This window comes from Silene latifolia, chromosome 8, assembly GCF_048544455.1.
Source record: "Silene latifolia isolate original U9 population chromosome 8, ASM4854445v1, whole genome shotgun sequence".
Lineage (NCBI taxonomy): Eukaryota > Viridiplantae > Streptophyta > Magnoliopsida > Caryophyllales > Caryophyllaceae > Silene > Silene latifolia.
In genome coordinates this window covers 99068829-99089263 of record NC_133533.1, presented here as the reverse complement: position 1 = coordinate 99089263, position 20435 = coordinate 99068829, and the positions used below count along the sequence as shown (strand labels likewise).

At 35.1% G+C, this 20435-nt stretch overlaps 1 protein-coding gene and 1 non-coding gene across 2 annotated transcripts; both read right to left on the bottom strand.

Annotated features, from left to right (window-relative positions):
- Positions 1 to 4458: 4458 nt before the first annotated feature.
- LOC141597767 (small nucleolar RNA R71) lies at positions 4459 to 4565 on the bottom strand. The gene has a single exon (XR_012522985.1). It is a non-coding gene; the product is annotated as a small nucleolar RNA R71 (small nucleolar RNA).
- Positions 4566 to 15411: 10846 nt separating this feature from the next.
- On the bottom strand, positions 15412 to 20435 carry LOC141597107 (protein NDL1-like). Its single transcript, XM_074417453.1, has 11 exons — positions 20096 to 20435; positions 18853 to 18952; positions 17991 to 18088; positions 17762 to 17850; positions 17566 to 17626; positions 17068 to 17154; positions 16864 to 16941; positions 16714 to 16770; positions 16566 to 16621; positions 16304 to 16439; positions 15412 to 15894 (listed from the first exon to the last, which is right to left on the bottom strand). Exons 1-11 carry the CDS (start codon positions 20144 to 20146, stop codon positions 15685 to 15687), a joined length of 1023 nt encoding a protein of 340 aa, XP_074273554.1. The 5' UTR covers positions 20147 to 20435; the 3' UTR covers positions 15412 to 15684.

Genomic DNA, 20435 nt, shown 5'->3' with positions numbered 1-20435 from the left:
AGGTGAACTTTGAAGCCATGCAACCGTTCTTACACTTCTATCATCATATTTTGTCGACAAAAATAGAATGGGCACAAAAACATCAAATTGGGTTCATGTACCAAAATGAAAAGTAAAAAATTTTTCACAAATTGCATCAAAGAAAATAGGAGCAAAAATAGACTCCTATGCTTTAATAAAAGTACCCTAGCTACAAAATGGAGTTACTTTGAAAAATGTTCAAAAATGCAAATATTGAAAATTTTGCCAAGTATCAAAATTACCAAAACATCAAAAGTGGCAAAAGAAATGTTCTCAAAAGTCAAATACCACAAGAAATTGGGGGGAAAAAACAAATCAAAAGCAAACTACCATTGTAAAACTCAAAGCATATTGATCCCTTTTTATCCATTGATCTTATTTTGTTGCATGGTGGAGAGGGGATGATCCTTCTTCTTTTCTAGGCAAGAGTGGGAATTCCGCGATCGTACAGTGTTTCTAACATCATAAGGAGCCTACTCTTAACAAAAGCATTTAGCGATTGAGGATAAAAGTACCCTAATTTGACACAACCTGGAGGTGATTTGTTGGTACCCTTTTAGACTTAGTAGCTTTGAGAAATGATATCTATGATGGAGTAGGTACCCTTAGATTGCTTCCCCTTTAGATGATTTCCGCCACTTAGATGAGGAAAGCGGCTATTCTTTTGTAGATGCATCCATTACTTGTTTTGTGTGCTTAATGCTTGGATGTATCGCCATTTTTACAAGCTCCACCTTGCCTTACAAGAAGGCACCCTACCTTATGGATGTCTTGTTGTGAGTTGAAGGGGCAGAGTGAGACCCGCTAATTGTCTCACATCGGTTATATTATTAGGATAGTTTAAATAAAGGTCTAGTTCTAGTCACCTCTTTACTCGGGACGAGTAAAGGTTCGGTTTGAGGATGTTTGATGTAACTCTTAATTGCGCACATTTAGTCCCCTAATTGAACCTATTTTGCATACTATTATAGCATTCCATAGCCATTTCATCCGTCAATTCCTTCCTATTTTGCTTTCCTAGTGCATTTTAGATATCTTATAGAAAAGGAGATAATGATGCGGAATTCCCGTCTCTTGTGCATATTCGGAAGCTTGTTGACAATCTTAGATGGACTAGTATGAAGAGGAGGCAAGAACGACGGCCAACGAAAAAAGAATAAAGAATATACATGGATCGTAGGCTTTGAAGCAAGAGGTGGAACATTGTGCTAAGATCCGTGCGTCTTAAGCACTAGACGAGCGGATTGCCTTGCACAGATCCGAGCGGCCCGAGCACGAGACGAGCGGATCCTGGAGCTAAGATCCGAGCGTTTTCCTTGTGATCCGAGTGGATTCTCAGACAGACTGGCCGTGCCTCTAGCCAAGACGAGCGGATCGTGTAGGGAGTAGCAACATGATCTACGCATCTCCCTCGGGACTTGCAATTCCCTATTTAGAACTTAGCATTGTTATTTACTAAACCACCCTTGCTTAACCTAATAATGTACCACTATATATACTCTATTTGTAATAATCAAAAGGAGAGAGCTCTCTTAGTGGAGGCAAACCTTCCTTAGATTAGATTAGGTGTAGATTAGAATATATTAATCTCAATCATTCCACAAAAATTACACATTAATCTTTCCTTAATTATTGTTCAAGTTTATTATTGAGGTAATTGAAGATTATTGGGTTATTATTGGAGAATTGACAACTCTTCATCAATCAATCAAGTTCTCTTCTATTATTCTTTGCTTTATTATTTGGATCATCTCACATAGGTATAATCTCTTAACCTTGTTTAATTATTGTTAATCATTTTAATTTATTCACCATGTTTTGCTTTGTTAGTATGATTGACAACCTTATTAGCATGCTAAACTTGATAATGAGTGAGTAGTTTCCTTAGCTAAGGTTAATGGGGAGTTAAGGGAAACAAACATGGGGGATGATTCATGCTTAATCTAATATGTTTTCATAATTAATTTGCTTGCTTGTTGTGATTTTAACTTATGCACATGTTATGTTTGATGAAATGCGAGCCTATGAATCCTTGCATTTTTTGATCCATCACCTATCTTTTCAATGAGGCTTGTAAGCTTATACACCAACTCGAGCCTCATTAGACCATGCATATAGTTGAATAGGAAGGATTAAGTCGACTTGTAGGTGTTGTACAATCTAATCGATTCGGCTCCGAGACCCAAACCTTCTTAGGTATTGTAAGCTTATACACCAACTCGATCCCATCACAACAATAAATGCCTGCATATAATTGAGAACATGTTTGTATGATCAACTCCCATGAATCCTTTATAAACCCATGATATCCTAGCATTTTTAGTCATTTGTTTGCATCCTTCCTTTTGTTGCTTGTTTTACTTTATTGCTTGCATTAGCCTAGAACACAACTACAAACCAAAATAATTGTGATACTAGCATGAATTAAGATAGATAGACTTAGAACCCAAAGCACACCGTCCCGTGGATCGACCTCGACTTAACCACTAACTAGTTGTTTGTTGATAAATATAAATGTGTTTGATTCAGAGCCCCAACAACACTCTCCACATCAATTTGTTCAAGCATTTGGTTCTTATTTGTTCTTCCTTTGCAAGTTCTTATTACAAGTTCTACATTTCGGTAATTCTAATTCTACATTTTGTTATTGCTTTTGTTATTTCTATTACAAGTCATTTAGTTATCATTTCATCATTTGCATTATTATTAGTTATTAGTTTCATATTAATATTAATCAAATTCTTATTTCATACTCAACATGTTTACTACATCATACATTGTTAGTGTAATTTCTAATATGAGTGAGTAGTTCCGTTTTGTCTAGGGATTAGGGAAGCCATGCAATATTAATATATAGTCCCTCCTATTCATTTTAACTCTCCCCTTTCAAAAGGGCACGCAAATTAAGGGGAGAATTATTTTATTGTAAAGTATTGTGGTGGTGTAAGGTAATTGGAGAGAGGGAAGTTATTATTGTGAGGTAAGATGATTAAAATAAGTATTGTTGTGGGGTAAAGTGATTAAAATAAGATAAATTATGAGTATTGTGGGGTATTGTTGTGGGGTAAGGTGATTAAAATAAGTATAAAACTTTACTAAATAAGGAAAGGGGGAGAGTTATATGAATAGATAAAAAAGGAAAGAGGGTGAGTTAAAATGAATAGGAGGGAGTATAAATGTTAAATTAGGTTGATGTAATATTGTCTATTTGTTTCTATCACATGTTTGTATCGTAACGATTAATCTTTCTTTAGTGGTCATATTCAACGATTAAGTTTGTTAATTCATTCTGTAAGTCGAGAGGCACGGAATCGAATTAGACTAAGCTTGTGTTAGTAGGACGACCTAGTCATAACGAGAGTTCTCTAGGATCCGGTCTATGGTTGACACTAATATCGAGAGATGGGTGTTTTTAGCCTAAACAATTGATAATGTTATTTATTCCGAGTTTATAAATGAACATATATATACAATTGCATGTATGACCCGACTCCCCTAGACTCTTTTAAATCATATATTTTACATCGTTATATTTGCTAGTTAACAAACCAACCAACAAACCAACCCAATCGTAATCGACCTTGATAGAAATCTTTTCATAGCATTTCATAGTGCAATTCCCATCTCCTTGGGTTTGATCCCTTGTACTACATTAATTTGTGTCTAGGGAAATTATCTTTGATTAGGTGTGTGATATAACCTATCAAATTTTGGCGCCGTTGCTGGGGAGCACGGTTTTATTGCGTTTAGATTTGTTGATTTCTATCTTATTTTCTTTTGCCTTGAGGAACACTTGTTCCTTGAGACTGTTACTTACAAATTTCTTGAGATTGTTGTCTTATGCCCAAGTCTTCTCGTATTGGATATTTGCTTTCACCGGATTCCGAGCCCGAGAAAACCTTTCGTAGAAGGCAACGTTTTTGGAAAGAAGTTAAAGAAGCCGCTTCTCCCGTTCAAGTTGAAAGTGCAAAAAAGTCTTAGTTAAAAGATCTTAAAGCTTTTGAAGAGGAGGAGGTTTATAGTTCATCATCTCCACCACCACCACCACCATCTCCAACTAAAAAGATGGTGAAACTTTTCGATCATTCCAAGCCCACCGCGGCTATGCTTCCGGCCGGTATTACTACTACTCATATTACCGCCCCGGAATTCGAGATCAAACCGGCTTTCATTAGCCTTGTGGAGAGGAAGCAATTTGGGAGAAGTCCTTTGGAGGATCCCAATTTGCATATTCAAAATTATTGTGACTATTGCTCCATGATTCGGCAAACGGGTGTCACTCAAGGCTAAATTAGGGAAATACTTTTCCCTTTCTCTTTGAAGGACAAGGCAAAATTATGGATTAATAGCCTTGATCGCACCGCCATGGGAATCACAAATTGGGAAACGTTGGCTCTTGCTTTCTATCAAAAGTTTTTTCCACCGGAGAAAACTCAAACTTTGAGGAGACAAATCACGGGATTCCGTCAACAAGCTCTTGAGATCTTATATGAAGCTTGGGAAAGGTACAAGAAGTTGCAAAGGCAATGCCCACATCATGGGTTGGATGCTTGGTTCCTAGCCATAACATTATACAATGGATGCTGTGTCGAGTACCGAAAAATTATTGATTCCGCCAACAATGGGTGGTTTGATCAAATTGACACAGATATTGCTCATGCCACGATTGAATCCATGGCGATTCATGATGCCCAATATGTCAATTCCCGAAGTGTGCCACTCAAGGGTAAGGAGGAAGCTTCCTGCACTACCATTTTGAAAGCTCAAATCTTATTGCTCCAAGAAAAGTTGGAGGCTCAAAATGTAATTCAACAACTCAATGTCGTGTCCTCTACTAGTCAAATTGTTGTTTGTGAAGGTTGCGGAGGTGCTGGTCATTGCACCGCTCTATGCCAAGTTACTATGGAGGAGGTATGTGCTTATCAAGCTTTTAGACAAAGTTCTTATCCACCGGGTACCTTTTCTAATACTTACAATCCCAACACAAGGTTTCACTTGAATTTGTCATATAAGAGCAATAATGTGCTAACCCCTCCACCACAAAATACCTTTGTGCCCCAACCACAAAATAACTTCATCCCTCAACAACAAAGGTTTGTTAATCCACCGGGTTTTCAAAACCAACAACAAATACCACCGCAACAAAACTTTCAACAACCACAAGGTCCATTACCTCCAAATGCCCAACAAAATGACCAAGGGGGCAAGCTTGAAGCCTTGGTGATGCAATTGGCCAAGGGTCAATCCGATTAGATGGCTCACATACAAAAGAGTGATCAAGCCCACACTACCGCTATCAAGATGCTAGAAAATTAAATGGCTCAACTAGCCGCATCTAGCTCTTCAAGGAAGACCGGCCAACTACCGCCCCAAGGTACGCAACCACATGAGACCATTAATGCTATTTCTTTGAGAAGTGGTACAATCTATGATGGGACATCCATGACTTTGGATGATGAAGTGGTTATTAAAAAGTCCAAGCTTGAGGGAGATGCTCAAAAGAAGGCTAGTGAAGAGCCTCTGATAAGTCTATTTTATATAGACTTTTTCTCCCTATTTTTGCGCTAATATATATGATTATTGCACTAATCTTAGTGATTTTATGAGCTAATATTGTATTCTAGTTGTCTTTGCATGGTTTGTCACATTTTGTAGGAACTTGAGCTTTAGGAGCTTATTTCTAACAAATTTGCAAGAGCTAGTATACAAGGTTAAGTGTGGAGCATGAGTTGGACAAACCTTGAAGTATTACATGGATTTGCATGCATAAAGATATGGATTGAAATGAGAAATGCAAAATAAAGTCTTATGCAAAGTCAAGCCCAAGATTTGAAGTCCAACTAAGGTGGAAGCTTAGGATGCTAAAATACATTGAATGCCATGTTTTAAGATCATTATCGGACGCTTAATAGGGCATTTATCGCTAAGCATTGGATTCCTTGAGTATTAACTAGGGGAATTAAGAGGACCGAGCTGAAAAGCCACGACCCCGATCGGGGCTTGGGAACCCCAATCGGGGTTTCCTTATTCTATTCGCATACGTTTCAAGTCCTAGCTCCCTATAAATAGAGAGCTAGGTCCGACCTAATTAGCATCTTATTTTCATCATACAATTTCACATTTCTTATATTCTTAAGCACAAAAAAATTCTCTCATAGTTTTCATTTTAGTTTAAATTTGTTAAGCATTTGGTTATTGTAAAACATTTGGTTCTTATTTATTCAAGCTTTTGACTCTCATTTGTTCTTCTTTGCAAGTTCCTAGTTCAAGTTCTATTTCTTATTCGGTAATTCTAATTCTAGTTTATTTGATTTACATTTCTATTTTAGTTTTACATAGTTCTATCATTAGTATTTTAATTTTATCACTAAGTTATTTCTCATATTTCATAATTAATCTTTTAGTTTATATCATTTCTGTAATCGTGTTTAGCATTTCATACATCATAATTTGTAGTTTACATTTCAATATGAGTAGCTAAATTTCCATAGTCTAAGGACTAGGGAAGCCATGCAACAACTAATATATGTAAAATGTTAAATAAGGTTGATATAATATTGTCCAATTGTTTCTATAACATGTTTGTATCGTCATGATTAATCTTTGTTTAGTGGCTATATTCATCGATTAAGTTTGTTAAATTCATTCTATAAGTCGAGAAGCACGGAATGGGATTAGACTAAGCATGTGTAGTAGGACGACCTAGTAATAACGAGAGTTCTCTAGGACCCGGTCTATGGTTGACACTAATATCGAGAGGTGGGTGTCTTTAAGCCTAAACAATTGACAATGTTATTTATTCCAAGTTTAACATGAATATATATTTACAATTCCATGTGTGACCCGACTCCCCTAGACTCCTTTATATCATATATTTTACATCATTTTATTTGCTAGTTAACAAACCAACCAACAAACCAAATCAATCGTTACCGACCATGATAGATTTCTATTCATAGCATTTCATAGCGCAATTCTCGTCTACTTGTGTTCGACCCCTCGTACTACATTAATTTGTGTCTAGGGAAATTATCTTTGATTAGGTGTGCGACATATCCTATCAGCCTCCAATTAAGGTTCGTGTGCCATTTCCTCACCGCTTATTAATGCATAAGAGAAAGAGTAAGCTTGATACCAAAGAAAGTGACGAGGTTCTTGTTGAGAAAGAGGTCTCGCCTAATGCTAAGGAGGGTGATGCCATTTCAAAGAAGGTGGATGCTCCTATTAAGGTAGAGAAGGAGAAAGATGTAGAGGATGCTCCTCCAAAGGAATTTGTTCAAGTGTCGTTTCCCCACCGTCTAGCAAAGCACAAGGAAGAGAGTAAGTTTGGTAAGTTCTTAGAAGTTGTTAAGAATTTACAAGTTACCTTCTCATTTATAAAATTGTTTTCCCAAGTCCATTCCTACTCCAAGTTTATGAAGGAAATCCTCTCAAAGAAGTGATCCTTCAAAGAGGTTGAGACCATTGCTTTCACCGAAGATTGTAGTGCACTCTTACAAAACAAGTCTCCCCCAAAACTTAAGGACCCCGGTAGTTATTCTATTCCTTGCACTATAGGCACATATACTATTGATAAGGCCCTTTGCGACCTAGGTGCTAGCGTAAGTGTCATGCCCTATTCAATTTATGAAAAACTTAACATGGGTGCTTTAAAATGCACAAGTATCACTTTGCAAATGACGGACCGTTATTTAAAGCGACCTTTAGGTGTCTTAGAAGATGTGTCCGTCAAAGTTGGCAAGTTTTTCATACCCGTTGACTTCCTCATAGTTGATATGGCCGTGGACTCCAAACCCCAATTATATTGGGTAGGCCATTTTTGCACACCACGGGTACGTTAATCGATGTGAAAAATGGGAAGTTTACTTTGGAGGTGGGTGACCGGGTTACCTTTAGTAAGAACAACACCATTAGAAGCCCAATGTTACAAGAGTCTTGTTATTTATTTAGCATTGTGGACTCCTAATGCCCTACTACACTTCGATCCTTACAGATGGATCCGTTGGAGGAAGATATTGGTGTTGATGGTTTTATAGGTGACGATTCTAAGGGCACTAATGATAAGAGTGCCAAGAGTAAGGTGGAATTTTCTTAGAAAAATTCCAAATGGATGCGGAACATGAAAGGAGATATGAAAGGAAGCTCGGAAGGTGGCAAGCTAAATGACGAAAGTTGATCAAATAAGCTTCTTACGTCGTGCTTAAACCAACGCTTCTTGGGAGGCAACCCAAGCTTTTAATTACTTTTAATTTTCCGCAATTTAATGTTTTCATAGATTTAGAAATAAAATTATTGGACTTGACGTTGTTTTGTTTTGTGATTTATAGGTGAAAAAGGAAGAAAAGAAAGCTAAAAAAAGGATATACACGCTTCCCCATACAAGAAACCCCGTTCGGGGTCGTAACTTTCAAAAACGGAACGTGCTAAAGAAATACGGAGGAAAAGTCAAAATATGGTTGGAGTTGGTTAACCCCGATCGGGGTGGCTTGTCCTCGATCGGGGTCGTGAGTTTGTGAATTATTGGCCTTTTATTGTTTATACGGGTAGGGCAAAATGTGTTCTATCATATGTTCACAACCCGACGGTACCTCCTTCTTCCCTCTCTATCATTTTTCTTCATATTTCTTCACTAAAATCGTAACAAAACATCATCCCCCGTATGTATACATACTAGCTTGGGGGGAGGCTAGCTAGTCTAGTAAGTGTTATTTACTTTGCACTTAAGTTTAATTTCTCGCAACCCATTAAATATGACCTCTTGTCCTTCTTGTTTATGTGCTTTGAGCCATTTTTATGGTTTAGTTGGGTGATTTACATGTTGGCACATTGAGGACAATGTTGTGTTTAGCTTGGGGGAGGGGGTGGCATTTGCATTGTAGTGTAGTTGCATTTAAAAAAATCTGAAAATTTTGAGAAAATTGTGTTGTTTTTGCTTGCTTATAGCCTACTTTTGTCATAAAAATGTGTTTTATGCCCTCTTGCTTATCCTAATGATATCTTATAGTTAATAATTTATTCTTATTTGATGGATAATTGCTACATGGGGATGTCTTGACATAGTAGGTGGGAAATGGAAAATGAACCGAATGAATAGGCTTGATCTTGACTATTGGCAAGCTACAAAATGGTAAGGTAGAACCTCCTAGGCCGGTGCATTCCATTTTCGGTTTCACTTAGGTGAGAGTAGGTCTTCTTATGGTGTTTGTTATATCAATAACGCATAAGTATGATTCTTATTTCATCTCTTATTAAGCATTACATTCATATCTTGTAAGCATGAAGTCATTCACATTGTTTTGTTGCCCATTTCTAGCCCTTTACCACACCATTTTCACACATTATACTAGCTACATATAAACATGCCTACCTTGTTGAGCTAGTAACTGTTTCATGTGTGTTTGGGTGCTCATTTGGGATGTTCTTATTATATATTATCAAGTGAACTTGGTGAAAAATCATGAAAGAAAGAAAAGAAAAAAAAAATGAAAAAATGATGGAAAAAAGAAAGAAAGAAAGATGAGAATCAAAAATGAAAAAAATGAAAGAAAAGAGAAGCATGAGAAAAGAAAAGAAAAGAAAAGAAGAGCAAATTATGTTTAGTTACTTCCATGTTATTACTCAAAAGAAATTGGGAAGTTCACTTATGTTTTGTATTGCAAAAAAAGTCGATTCACTAATATTGACTCAAGTTTTATCAATTGGTTTGGGTTTGGGATTTGAATTGAGCATCCATGCACACTTTGGTTAGTTGTTAGCTTGACTTAGCTCCACTTACCAATAATCATTTGCTCCCCCTTTCTACCCATTTCCAATTACCTTATTCTTACCCATATGGCTTCTTTTTCATGCTTGCATTTAAATGTTTTGACTTGTGGTTTTGAATGATTACCATATTAGATTGCGGGCACATTCTCATGAGTCGAGGATAGGTGAGTATTTTCACACAAAATGTCTCTTCACATACAAAGGAATTTGAGTGCATCGTGAGAGTCTATTAATCAAAAGATCGTGCAAGAGCTTAAAGATTCGTTCAAAGTCTTCCATGCTACACCGTCATGTAAATCTCATCCATGTTTTTTCATTATTCCCTATGCCCATGTTGTCTCGGGTTTTGAATCATTATGCTTAGCTTGTTTTAGGATATTTCAATTGATGGGATATGGTTTCTTGATTAAGGACAAGCAAGAGTTTAGCTTGGGGGAGTTTGATGTGTCCATTTTATATATGCTTTTACCATCTATTTTAGCTCAAGTTTATATGATTATTTCACTAATATTAGTGATTATGTGAGTCAATCCCGTGTTCTAGTTGTATTTGATTTTTTCATTGTGTTTTGTAGGAAATTAAGCTTTTAGTCGCTTTTCCGTCAAATGGCAAGCATACGAGTTCACGAAGCTAACGAAAACCAAGCATGACCATGGAAGAGTGTGTTTCAAGCCTAAGCAAAAAAGTATGAAGTATGGATTAATAATGCAAATAATCATACAAAGTGCCCAAAAGAAAAGTCCAAATTCATATGGAAAAATATCAAGTTTAGGATGCTCTTTGGATGCCCTTAAGTGGTGTTATGAAGCATTAACCGGAGGCTTAAAGATGGCATTTATCGCAAACATTGGATCCCCTCAACATATAATCAAGAAATTAAGGGGAAATAGCTGGATTCACTTAGCCCCGATCGGGGTTTCCATGCTCTTGTTTTTTTACGTTATGCCCTTATTTCACAATAAATAAGGGCCTTAATCCGTCATTGGAGGATACCTTTTCTTACACAATTTTACTCTTCCTTAGCTTAAGCACACAAATTCTCTCATAGTTTTCATATTAAGTTTCAATATTATTAAACATTTGTTTCTTATTTGTTCAAGCATTTGGTTCTTATTTGTTCTTCCTTTGCAAGTTCTTATTACAAGTTCTACATTTCGGTAATTCTAATTCTACATTTCGTTATTGCTTTTGTTATTTCTATTACAAGTCATTTAGTTAATTATTTCATCATTTGCATTATTATTAGTTATTAGTTTCATATTAATATTAATCAAATTCTTATTTCATACTCAACATGTTTACTACATCATACATTGTTAGTTTAATTTCTAATATGAGTGAGTAGTTCTGTTTTGTCTAGGGATTAGGGAAGCCATGCAATATTAATATATATAAATGTTAGGTTGATGTAATATTGTCTATTTGTTTCTATCACATGTTTGTATCGTCACGATTAATCTTTGTTTAGTGGTCATATTCAACGATTAAGTTTGTTAATTCATTCTATAAGTCCAGAAATACGGAATCGAACTAGACTAAGCATGTGTTAGTAGGACGACCTAGTCATAACGAGAATTCTCTAGGACCAGGTCTATGGTTGACATTAATATCGAGAGATAGGTGTCTTTAGCCTAAACAATTGACAATGTTATTTAATCAGAGTTTAACATGAACATATATATATATACAATTGCATGTGTGACCCGACTCCCCTAGACTCCTTTAAATCATACTTCATATTTTACATCGTTATATTTGCTAGTTAACCAACCAACAAACCAAACCAATCGTAATCGACCTTGTGTTCGACCCCTCGTACTACATTAACTTGTGTCTAGGGAAATTATCTTTGATTAGGTGTACGGCATATCCTATCATTTGCATAATCCGAGCCCGCAACAAACAATGCAACATGGTCCACTAAGCTAAAATCAAAGCACATATTGGATCACCAACATTTACGTAGTAATAGGCCCGCATATGATAGATAGACCAAGCCACGTAGTTGTTGGTTAAGCTCGGCTGTTGACTCCCTTTGACTCGTCTTCACTCGCTACTTATTCACTCGGTTTTCTTTGATTACGCTTTTCTTAGTACCTATAAATATAAAAATACTGGGCAGTACCAAAATTCCGACAAATAACATAGTATAACTTTATTTGAAACTAATCGGCTAATGTATGATATAAGACTAAAATGGGTCGATCGAGTACACAGCTAGCAGAAGACTTTTCCGATATTTCCTAAAAGTCGTCTAATTGTAATATAAATACTAAGCTTGTATTATGTTTTTAGGTTACGGTTTATTTACCTTTAGAACTCCTAAAACTTCTAAATTTAGTCGGCTATCATTATTTTCGGATCTACAATTCGTTCTACAATAATTTGCTACGGTACTTTGATCTTTCTTCAATTTTAATTCAATTTAGTTATTCAATTGATTAATTGTTCTTCTTACATGCTTTTAATTATGTCTCCTATTATTATTATTATTATTATTATTGTTGTTGTTGTTGTTGTTGTTGTTGTTGTTGTTGTTGTTGTTGTTAATTCTCTTTTCATGAGTAGCTAATCACTTAATCTAAGGTAAAGGGGATTTAGGTTGATTAGAAAGGGGATTAATGATTTTAATTGTAAGTAACATCGCATGAATTATCGTTTGATTATTTTTGTTCTTCTAACTATTTGATTTAGGCCTGAATTGATAATTACTCTAGCGAATTAAGACTTCTCCGACCGGGTTAGAATTAATATAGGCTGCGATAATCAGATAGGTAAAGTTTAATTATTGCGATTGCATGTTAAACTGAATCTAAAGGGCATAATTGATCTACCGAACTTGTGACCTTAGGTAATTCGATTGACCTTACAATTGATTAAAATACACCCTCGGATAATTGACCTAGTGTGGACAAGGGAAATTCATCCACGCAAATGTTCCTTTTCAAAAAACATTTTACAACGTTGAAAGGAGTCGCCACTAAACTTTAAGGTGAAATTTAGAAACCAGATTTTAGAGAAATGAGTTCGTGTGAGATTACGTGTTAGGAAGTTTAAATAATTTCATTAGAGAAACACCCAACCCCGCCCGTTGCAATAACATGCTCTACTCATAGAAAAGGTTGGCTATTTGGATATGAGCACATGTGAAAAATGCAACCGTTATGTTAATTCCTAACATATGAAGCAAGTTTCTAAGTCGTTTAATGCATAAAACTCGTCAAGTGATTTAGCATGCGAATTTCATTCTAAATAAACAACGCAACCAAAAGAGAGGGATTGAAATTGTTACGCTTAGCATAATAAAGATGAACAAACGTTAGAGGTTAATTCATAAAACAACTATAACAACAAGCAACCAAACAACGAATGTCAAAAAATGAGAGGGCAAAAGAAAAAATAAGAGGATGTTAGTGTACTTTCTATTGTACATGCTCTAAAGATTTGAATTTTAGAGCATGGGTGTAGGGAGGAAAATGATAGCTCACGTCAATAAGAATGAAAGGTTGTGATGTGGTACTGTTTTTAATGCTAGGACTGAGAATGAAAAAAATTATATTGGACAAATTGAATACATATGAGATTTTGATAGGTTTCAATAGTGTGATAACGAGTGTGTATGTACATAGTGATCGCGAATGCATTTGAATAATCAAAACAAAAGTAATGATTATTAAGTAATATAGTATTATAAATGACATGAAAAAATAGAAAACACGTTACATTTTTTTTAATATCTTTAACTAAATATGTATAAGTCAAATATAAAATATTGATTATAACTAGCCAAATACTCTGTATTACTTTAAGTTAAATATTGTATATGTTATCTTTTAAATAATTTGAAGGTAAACATCAAAAAATAATATTTGAGAAAGTTTAACCTACTTATTATATTTACAGGTAATAAACTCTTAAACATCAAGATACAATCAAAACATTTGAATAAGTTGAGTTTGAACTCTATATGTTTGATAGATAAATGTCAAATGTTATACATAAAAAAATTAAAAATTACATAAAATTATGTTCACATAATTTTGAATAAATATTAATTGATTTGAGACATAAAGTATCGTGAAATGATATAATTTGAGAACTTATTGTTGATTGTTGTATTATTCGAATAAATTATATTTTGATTAATATGATATTTCACAAGTCACAAATTTATTTATAAAACGTTGATCATGCATAATTAATTATCACTTATTAGTTTTAATTAAAACTCTTATGTATTTTATTTTAAAACATTGAAGTCAAACTTAAAAATATTAAATTTGAGAAAAAATTATTTATAAGAGAAAATATTGAAGGTCATATATGAATTATATAATTTTTCTTCAATTATAATCATAAAATATTAAAACAGGGCGCGCTAAGCGCGGGATACTACCTAGTAGTATAATATTACTCTATTGTACTTCCTACAATCACACAAACAATAAACAATACATACTTGCTCAAAGTGTATCCACTCCATATTATTAGAAAATGTTACTATCCGCTCCGTCACAAATGAGTAATGTGGTAACAGGCCATGATTAGTAATGTGGTAACAGGCCATGATTAATGCCATATTTGACGGACACCAACTAACCTGTAAAGAATGATTGACCCTTAACCTATAAAAATTACATCCAACGAATACAAAGGAAAGCCTTGAGCACTAATCACGCTCTTTTTACTCAAAGTCACGCCCAAAAAACATAACCCACACTTGCTGCCTTCCCTTGACCACACCTCACAAACCAAAGCTTCGCCACCTACTAGGATTTCAACCTTAACTTGAAAGTTTTGTTCAACAATATAACCATTATTACTCTGATATTTGTGAGTTAAAATGGTATAAAAAATGGGTTAATTATTTACGAGTATTTTTATTTATTTTTTAAGAGCGACGGATTGTCTGGCGTCAAAATTTGACACAATATAACCATTATTACTCTGTTCGTTCCAATTATTTACGAGTATTTTTTATTTATTTTTTACTTTTGGCATAAAGACAAATAACAGAAAAAATATTTGCAGTTATAGTCACTGGAGAATAACTGGACAATAGCTTACGTGGATAATCAAGTTACCCACCAAAATCATTCCTTTCCTAAATAAATACTCCGTAAATGATTGAGACCCGCCGAAATAATTACAGTCGAGAATGATAATGGCCGAATAGCCTTTTCTAGTAGGGCACTAAATGTCCACAAATTTCGGCACAAAAGTACAAGAACAATTTTATTGTATGATCAATCAAGCCTGGATTTCCTTCTGTTGTTTTTCCCTTTTTCCTAGCATGTTGCGTCTTTATTGGCCTTTTTTTTTTTTTTTTTTTTTTCAAAAGGGCACTTTAGCCTTTCTCAATATCACAAAATCATTAAAACACTTTTGCTTTTGTGCTGACTAGTTTCTCCATAAAATTCCCAATCCTCATGTTTTCCAGGATTATAGTGGATTCATTTGAACAGGTTTTCAAAATGAAGAGGCAAACATGAGAATGGAGTGACAGCGGAACTAATTTCCATCTTCCGTCTAGTCGCATTTGGTTACAAGAGCTTCCACTCCTCGTTCTTTGACAACCGTTACCTTGGGATTCAAACACATGAAGAGAGTATAAACGCGCTTGTGTTGAATCAATCTCTTTTCCTTATTGATGTTTCGTCATCAAAAATGTTGTTTTTAGAATATACAACCAAATGGGCAACATGAGACTCGTTTACATAATATGACTACAAATGAATGAAGCAACGCCCACCTTATAATTTCCTCCGTTCCATATCTACACATGCCACCAACTACTGTAACCCTCGGTCAATGCCCAGAAATTAACAAGAATACAAAAAAAAATGAAGGGAGAGAGAACGAGAGAGAAAGGAACCATCAACTATTTGATCGGGAAGGCTAAATGCGAGTCTTTATTGGTTTGAGCTTCAGGCCCATGCTTTCTGGAGAGAGCAACTCTGGCGATATGCAAGACAGATTGAGAGGGCTTCTTGGACTTCCACTCAACTGAGACGGTCTATATAATCCGTAGCCCATCAGAAAGTACTCCAAAGGGATTAACATGGCATGAGGTTGCTCCTCCGTCACCATTGATCCACAATATTGAACCTGTAAGTTATGATTTCCTTGTTAGCACCATTTTGCTCCATCGAAAGAGCAAAAATACAAAGAGACTTTTAGGGATATCCCATAAAGGAAGTTGTGTCGAGCATCAATAGTTGATGGAATAAAGTAAATGTTCAATTCATTTGAGTTGGACTACTTCCGCATAGAACACCATTTACAATCAAGGCATTAAATTTGTGTCTAAGACATCAATCGGCTATAGCGGTCTCATCTCGGTCATTGTGCTATAAATGTGGTAACCTTCGGTTTTGATAAATGATAACATCCTCGTGAAACGGTGTCATGACCAGTTTTAACATCCCATCTCTGACGCACGGACAACATTTGGTTGTCTCATAACAACTATAAAACCAAGAAAAGATTAGTAAATCCAGCAGTCAAGTGCTCATACCTCAACTAGGGCACTGCATCTTTTGTCTAGTTTTGAGATCATGTGAAGGGCCTCTGCATGAAAAGGAGATTCATCCCCAACAAATATTAATGTCCGACACCTTAGCTTTTTCAATCCTTCACTTATGTCGGGTCTCCTGTTTGTTTGGCCATACAAAAGAGGTGACAATCAAGACAGTACAAAATTACAAACCAAAGAAAAAAAACAACTCGAGTGTCAGAGAGAGCAAAACTTGACGAGAACTTCTGCTCTAAAAACTTACCCATTCATTGCTTCAAGAAACCGCAAAACATTTATACTTTGTCTTTCATCCAGCAACTGAAAGATACAAAGCAAGCAATGGTCAAAATATCAGCCTATGTCGGAAGATATATTGGAAAATAGAAAAGGAGCTCAGAAAGAACACTAACCCTTCTACAAGCTTGAACAATGTCCGACTCTTGGACTTCAGCACTACCTCTAACTTCCTAGATTAATCACAGCAGCAAATCTCAATAAAACCATCCTGAAATTATTTAAGAAGTGGATCATAGATGGTAAAGCAGAAGCAAAAACACTACCTTGCTGAAATAGCGCTTCAGTAAACAATCCTTCACCAAACCACATATACCATAGAAATAGAGGAGATTTGACATGACCTGTAGATTGATTTAAATCCTAGTATCAGAATTCAAAACACCGTGATATAAAACTATGGAGTATAAAGATTAGAAAGTTTTTATACATAAAATGTTGTAAAGAGCAAAAACAAGGGGAAGACAAACCTTATTATACAGCCACTCAGTCCACGAAGGACCTTTGCAAAGAGGTGAGACAAGTATCAAGCCAAGAACGCGCTCTCTGTACTTCAGCTGCAAACATAAGAAACCTTGGTAAATTGACCAACTCGGGATACAAAGTTATTGAAGTTCCCAATGTTACTTTGACAAAAGCAGATGAAGAGACTAATATATGAAAGCACAAAGTACGATTTTTAAAAATTTCAGCCTTATGCCACCAATCTGGTGTCAAACCTCAAAACCATGCCCCACACGATGACGAAATTAAGCCTCGATGTCTCAAAATTTTCTTTATTTCACTCTAAAAGCTATTTATCCCATTTCTAATTTTTATTTTTTTGAAGACCCCTATCTCACTTTAGAAAAAGATCCCAGTTTCAAATTTATGTCATGATGAATTCATTATCTGGACATATACCCATGTCTGACACTTGTACATTACGTCTAAGTAATACAGTTGAGGTACCATAAATAACAACGTACCGCAAATAGGGTAAGTATGTATGCTCCTGCAGTTACCCCCATGCACATCACTTCACCGAGCCTAAGCAAGAATAACTGCTGTCAGAATAAATTCGTAATTGCTAGTACAAGCAACAGAAGATCAGGGAATAGAGGCTATCAGTCAAATAAGATGATTAACAGTTTAGAAAGGAGAGAGTGAAAACCCTCAGCTTACCCAAAAAAGTTTAGAACCTCGAGAATTTGATCCGCTAAATCTTCCGTGGATGGTACAGGTTCATCTTGACAGAGGGCACCAGCTCCCAACTGCAACAACTCTTGACAAGAGTTGCACAAGATATTTCATGAATAATGAAATAAATTCAGGAACTTACGTATTTCCACTAATAAAAGGTTTACGCACAGAAGTACGGAAACAAACAAACTCCATGTGACGATTCACAAACCTCATGTCCAGGAGGGCTGATATGGTAAATGCAGAAGTTGTGGAGTAACAATGAAGCAGCTTCAGGAAAAAAGAATAATCCTTGGAAACAAGACATATCTGTTCAGTAGTTGCAAAATTACAAAGAGTTAGTTACACAACATACTTCAGCATAGCCACTACCAAAGTACCAAGGAAATAAGAGCCACTCCCTCTATTCATTTAGATTCAATACATTTTTCTCTTTTAGGACATTCAAATCAATTCACTCCATTTCTATTTTGGTAAAGAAGTGTCCCACAAATAAAATCTCTTCTGTGGGTCCCATTCTTCTCTCCCATCTTTTCCATCTAATAAAACTTTGGTCTAAAAGCAAAGATAGTGAATTCGATCATACAAATCAATAACATAAGAGTCCAATGAAAATAGAATAAATAGAGAAAAAGATTAAAATGTCGCCGTATGCATAATCAGTATGAACTCATAACTCATATGTAACGACTAGTGAGATCAAGAGTACAAATCCAACAATCAAAGACGCCATCCCACTGCTTCAAGGACTCTCGCAAGTTACAGTGCAAGGAGGGATCACATGTACACACAAAAAGGTTATTTCCAAATGACCAAAAATAAAAATGGGTCAAGAATTGCATCAAACGACAGATATACTAAACGAAAGAAAGAATGCGGCCGGTTTAGTAACCCATTTTCGTTTCATTTCATCACGATCCATAACCAATCAAGAATAGACTTTGGCTCCATTGGAAATGGAAAATTACAAATCCAGCAAAGAAAAGATGAAATCTTTTTCAAAAAACTGTGTCCAGACTCCAGATAGTGACACTAATATTGGAACTTGGCTTGAATTACAGTCTGTCACTTACGATTTAGCGCTAAATCAGGATATGTAACCAAAGCTGGCTTGTCTTTGTCTCCATAAACAATGACACTCACAGGACCACATCCCGTTTTTACATGATATTCCTGCAATTTAGAAAACAGAATGAATTACACAATTTTCTTAAAATGAGGCTTCCTAATATAATACTCCGTATCATACAACATTTAAATTACAATAGGTTTTCCACCAAATTAAGAGTATAAAAAAATGGTTTATCCATAGCTTTTTTTTGAGTGATAGAAAACAAAAGAAGGAACCCAGATAATGTTTAACTGGAAAGTAGCTTGCCATGTGCAACTGGTTTTCAAAAACTTTTTTAAGCAACCAAACAATATTCATACAACTTATGCCCTTTTTCAAAAATAAAATATAGTGCATCTCTAATTATGATGACTTGATTTATAAGGTTGATATTCGACAGTTAAAAAGATGTATTATAGCATCTTCTTATTCCTTTCTAAAAACATAAAGTTCAACTAATTGATTCTTTACTTCCAAGTCTCACCCAATTTACACAACTACTGGACAACTGTATACCAAACTTGCTCGACGAAAACTAAGAAACAAAAATATGTGAATTGACGTTCATAAAAATCGCGCATTTTCATAAGGACATCAACAGCATACAAGATTGTCTAACAAACCATAGTACTGCTGTTAATGCGTATTCAGCATCAAAATTTGGTGAATAACTAAAATGTGGTTTCGGCTCGAATATATATCACTGACGAAGTCAAATGTGGTCTCGGCTCGAATATATATCAATGAAAAGCTAAAATCACTACTAACAACATTAACCAACCCATTAAAGGAAATGGCAGTAAAAGTGAATAACTAACCATAACAGATTATCCAACGTATTCAAACAGTCATAATTAATAATTAATGAAAATGAAAAAAGACTGACCAATTAATGAATTAAAGATCTTGAGTTGACATACAAATTAAATCAATCAAATTTAAATTCACATCCATAATTTAAAGATAAATTAAATTGCACAAATGTGACCACAATTTAAACCCAATTTACTGATTTCTGAACATCAAAAAACTGGAATTTACAACATGGGTTTGAATAATTATTTAATTAAATTCACATTCATAATTAAAAATAATGGATCCCCAAATAAAATGCACATTTCATAAACAACCCCATTAAATTAGTTTGAAAGCCGAGGTAAAAATAAAAAATAAAAGGTAGATAAAAATGATTAAAATGAACAAACCTTTCCACCAAGATATATAGTTTCCATGTGAATGGAAGAATAATCAGCCATTGCTGTTGTTTAAATTAAGATCTTGAAGCTGCTTCTTTGGGATTATGCCCCTCTCCTTTCTCTTTCTCTCTCTCTCTCTCTCCCTTGAACAACAAATTGTGACCTTGATTAATTTAATCAATGTCGTATTTTATTTAAAGATTGTTTAATTCTTTGTTTGTTTGATTGATTAATTTGGGTTTAGTTGATGTTCTTGAGCTTCCGAAGATCCCTGCTATTTAATCTCTCCCACCGACGCTTTTTTCTCTCTTTCTTGTTTCTTTCTCTCTCCTTAATAAACAGGCTCGCT

Excerpts from the sequence above, each read along its gene's own strand:
- LOC141597107 (XM_074417453.1), bottom strand. The coding sequence starts at position 20,146 with ATGGCTGATTATTCTTCCATTCACATGGAAACTATATATCTTGGTGGA. Across the intron at positions 16,942-17,067 it reads CTGAGTGGCTGTATAATAAG|GTCATGTCAAATCTCCTCTA; the intron begins GTTTGTCTTCCC and ends ATCAATCTACAG. Across the intron at positions 15,895-16,303 it reads GATGCAGTGCCCTAGTTGAG|GTTCAATATTGTGGATCAAT; the intron begins GTATGAGCACTT and ends CATAACTTACAG.